Here is a 4,307-nt window from a genome sequence, read left to right as displayed (position 1 = left end):
CAGGCGAGAGACGCTGCTAAACACGGGGCCGGTGACGTGCCGCGTCTGTGCGTGCGCTGGCACCAGGGCCGAGAGTAACCCGGGGCTTGAAATAGGGCAGGCAACAGATTTATTTATACATCCATAGGAAGCGGTAAATTCTCCTTTTTGTTGCATTTTCTAATTCTCTGCATTTTTTTCCTGCCAAGGCCCAACGCTGTTTCCCAAAGCATTCAGCTGATGGGCAGCACCGGCCCCGTCTCGGCCAGAATCACATGAGCTGAGAGCAGCAGTTGGGAACAGCACACCAGACACAGCAGCAAATACTCCTGATTATTAGATAAATTGTTTATAACTTTAGCAAAGTTTTCCAGGGCAAATGGCTTCCTCAAGCAAATTTAATTTTGATGGGAAAAAAAATTGACAATTTCTTTCACCGTCACAAGGAAAATACTGTTTCAAATGCATTAAATGTTGAAATCATCTGACACCAGTTCAGTCCCTGCAGAAGTAAAATCTGACGTTAGAGGGGATCAGCTCTGCACAAAGGGGTGTCTTTTGCTGTCTTCATGCCAAAAATTCCCAACCATATTCACCAGTTAGAAACTCCAGAGAAATGTGGGGGCACGCATCCCCAGAGCCCTACCAGTAGGCAAGCACAGTGGGCTAAACTGGGCACCCTCCATCCCACCTCTCTGGAGCCTCCGGCTCCCTTTTAGGCGCTCTCCATGCCAGTGCTCATGGAGAAGCCACCTCTCCGGTGCGCAGGCTGGCACAGTCTTTGAGTAATCGCTCAGCATTTTGCCCAATTCGAACCCTGCCTTGTCAACACAAGGACGGACCTTTTGTGAGAGCTGGGGACACTGCCAGAGGTGCCTGCAGGCTCCATTGCACTAGTTGGAAGGGCTGAAGGAAAGAAGGTGGCCACAGACGGTCCTAGAAAACTGGATTCTACCTCTGTAGCCAAAGAATAATGAGGTGGTGCCTTTGCAAATGGTTTTAATTTTCTATTATATTTTGTTTAATATTTAATTTCTATTATATTTTATTTTTAATGCAATATTCCTCATTACCTAGGGTCTGGGCTGGCATGCACCAGCAGCTGGAGACCCGAAGTATTCGCTCCCCAGTACCACATAACGCTAAGGACTTGCAAAGAAGACACAAAAAAAAAAAAATCACTTCTCCCCAAGCAATTTTTGACCTTAGCATCTCTGCTATCCATAGAAGTGAGAAAGGAGCAGCAGCTCATCTACCAGCTGACCATTCAGCTTTGCTGCTGCACTGCTTTTCTTTTAATTGACTTGTGTACTCGAAGCGTCATACGCATCTATGCACATACATACACAGAGCCCGGTAAACGCAACTTGAACAGACCTCGCTCCCTAAGGACAGGCAGGCCGGGGGAAAGGGGATAAAAGTACAAGCAAATGCTATTCTGAGCTCCTCTCCCTTCCCGTCCGTGCTCCTTCAGCAACGTACAGCTTCAAGGAGAGGGGACACTGATTCTCAGAGCACTCTTCCTCCAGTCACCCAACATCTCGAGTGGATGCAGAGGCACAGAGAGTCCCCAGAGGCCGTTACCCTCAGCCGAATCCCCACGACGGCTGCTGGCACTCGGCACCGATGGCAACGGGGTCACAAGGCGCAAGAGCACGGAGAACTGGGCCCCGTGTGTGCGTGGGGCTGCGTGGGCGTGCAGGCATCCACATCTCCATACCACGCCTCGGCGCGGCACCCTTTGTGGGGCATCCCCAAGAAGCAAAGCAGCAAGCAGCTAGCGATGCACGCGAAGCAAGTTCGGTAGGAAGAGGTTATGGTTTTCCCCAGAGCCGAGAGCAGACAGGCACAAAGCCCAACACCAGCACCTTTTGCGCTTGTCTGCTTTCATTCAAATGGGGCTTTTAAGGAGAAGAGTCAAAAAGTTAAATGTTATTTTCACTTGCAGGTTAATGCACTCTGGAAAACACTTGAGAGCATCTTTTTCTTTTCTTTGTTTCTAGCTGCGGACACGTCATTTCTTCTTGCTGGAATGTGCCAGGGAACTACACGGGAGCACGTGCAAGGGAGGTTTCCTTGCAAAAATAACCCTATTGCAAACACTTGGTGATGACAAACTGCTCTCAGCCATGGACATTCCTACAGAGTCCTTCCCAGTCCCAGGGGTGCTGCTACCTCTGCTCAGCTTTGCCAACATCTGGGTTTCCTCCTCAAAACCAGCTTCTTGAGGCTCTCTGTTTGGCTCTGGCTCTGCTGGGCGGTTGGACGCAGCCTTTCTCCACTCATCCTGCTCAACGAGCATCTTCACCACGGGGGCCGTGTAAGTGGTGTAGGCAGGCTGCGGGCGGTGGCACTGGATGAGGTGGCCAGGCAGACCCAGGGTGGCCGAGGGCAGGGCGTACTCTGGAACCCAAAAAACAGACACCGTGAGAGCACAGCCAGATACCTCCTGGCTTCTTCCCTCTCTGGGAAGGGTTAGAGAGAAGGATGCCTGTGGTGACACCTAGGATGGTCTTTGGAGCCGAAGACCACGGCTGGGATCAGTGACGGCTTTGCTATGGCCATGGAGGGCCAGACAGCACCAAGGGACAGCAGTGCCGTACCAGGTAGCCACTCTGCATCAAGATTCAAATAACCCATGCAAGAAATACAGGTGATGTCCATCATTTCTAGGCTTTGTACCTTTATTTCTATACTTGAGCACAGAACGTGATTGCACTGAGCAAGGAGGAGCTGTGCAAGGTCAGTATTACACAGAGAAACACAATGGGAAATTAAAAAAAGGAAAAAAAAATCATCAGTTCTCATTTCTGCAGCACTGACCCACAGCCAAGGTAGCACACAGCAGGGCAAGACCACACTGAAGGTCTTTCCAGTCTCAGCTTTCTGCCCAAAGCTCATTAATCACTCAAGTCTTGCACTTCAAAAACAAAGCCACAAGGTTGATAGAAATGGCTGGAGGAATTAGACTGAACCTACTTGGGAAGATGGCTGTCCAAGGGAAACTTCAAAGCAGAAAATCCAAGGAAAACAAAAATCAATGCATTCAACATAGATCTTGGAAGAATCAGATCATCAGTATTAGTATTTTTAGATTCCAGGCTTTTCTTAAAACCAGCTTGTTTTCACTTAGCTGTCATTAGTCCTTTAAGAGTTACATAGCACAAAAGCAGACTTTTCTGTCTCAGATATTTTACTTTTCACTAACTTTGCCTAGTACAGTGAATATTGACTAGCTAGTCAAAGTAGTGAAATGCAATTTTGCTTAGCACGAACAGCTAAAACAGTAGGAAAGTCCTGCTGATAGAGGCTCCCCAAAGGTCCAGCACTGTCAGAGGGACAAAACTTCCCTCTACAGCGTATTTAAAACTGGTCTGTAGCAAGCTCCAAATAGCAGCCTGCAGGCAAGAAGGGAAGGAAGAAGAGAGATGGAGCAACCATCCTGCATCCAGGCTTTTAAGATATACATACTTGGAGTTTGGGAGTCCCCACACGTAGTGGACTCCACAGTCCCAAGGAGAGGCAGTGGGGTGACTCAGTTGCCCCCAAAACAGGCAAGGACAAGAAGGGGCTGCTGTGGAGGGTGGCAGAGGCAGAACATGGTCCTATTAAAGAGCAATGGCCATTTGGTTTACAGCTGTGGAAAGCTCGAGCCACGAAATGACCTTAACTCTTGTTCCTTAGGTGCTTTACGAACCATTTCACACATGAAGAAGCGGAGGCCAATAAACACTGGTCACCTCCGTAGCCCTGTTCACAGGTGTCCCTGGAGGGCACAGCAGCCCCCGGTTGCCCCCCCAGGCTCGGCTGAGCCAGGAGCCCAGAGGCAAGCTGCTTCAGGTGGGATTTGCAAGCCTGCCCACATCACAGACCCCTCCCTGTTCTTCAGTCAGGTGCAGGTGGAAAGCCTGGTCCTTACCTCTCATTGTGCTCTATTTTCTTTTTTTTTTTTCAATATGGGAATAATTCTGCCTCTTTTCTCCTCCTCTCCTACAGAGGGTCAGTTCTTTGTGACCAAGCTATGATGCGTATCAGGGAAACACCCAGAACACAAACACGCTGGGGCTGCTTAGGGCTCCAACGTTCGGCTGCCATACCCGGGGTCCTCATCGGGAAATCACACAAACTTGGGGTGTTCAGAGATGGGGACGTGCAGGGACAGAGACACAAGTACTTCCCCCAAGTCCCACCACAGGCTCCCGGTGGAAATTAAAACCCAAACACTTGGAGCTCTGGGTTTTAAATGCCCTCATTTCTCTAAAGAAACATGCTGCTTCAGATTCTCTTCTGCTAAAGTTGTAGGGCCAGAAGGAAGGAAGAAAAGTCTA

The 4,307-nt window shown here is 49.3% G+C and overlaps 1 protein-coding gene across 1 annotated transcript in view; it reads right to left on the bottom strand.

The window, feature by feature from the left end:
* The window catches only part of CDRT4 (CMT1A duplicated region transcript 4), a 17,875-nt gene extending 13,970 nt beyond the window's left edge, over positions 1–3,905 (bottom strand). The window contains exons 1-2 of the mRNA XM_010284699.1: positions 3,899–3,905; positions 2,155–2,382 (exon numbers count right to left, since the gene is read on the bottom strand). Of these exons, the coding sequence (XP_010283001.1) occupies positions 2,155–2,382; positions 3,899–3,905 (235 nt within the window). The remainder of the gene's footprint in view (positions 1–2,154; positions 2,383–3,898) is intronic.
* Between the last annotated feature and the right edge of the window lie 402 nt (positions 3,906–4,307).

This window comes from Phaethon lepturus, unplaced genomic scaffold, assembly GCF_000687285.1.
Source record: "Phaethon lepturus isolate BGI_N335 unplaced genomic scaffold, ASM68728v1 scaffold24663, whole genome shotgun sequence".
Lineage (NCBI taxonomy): Eukaryota > Metazoa > Chordata > Aves > Phaethontiformes > Phaethontidae > Phaethon > Phaethon lepturus.
Note: the sequence above shows the minus strand (reverse complement) of the source record. Positions and strands in the feature narration are given on the sequence as shown.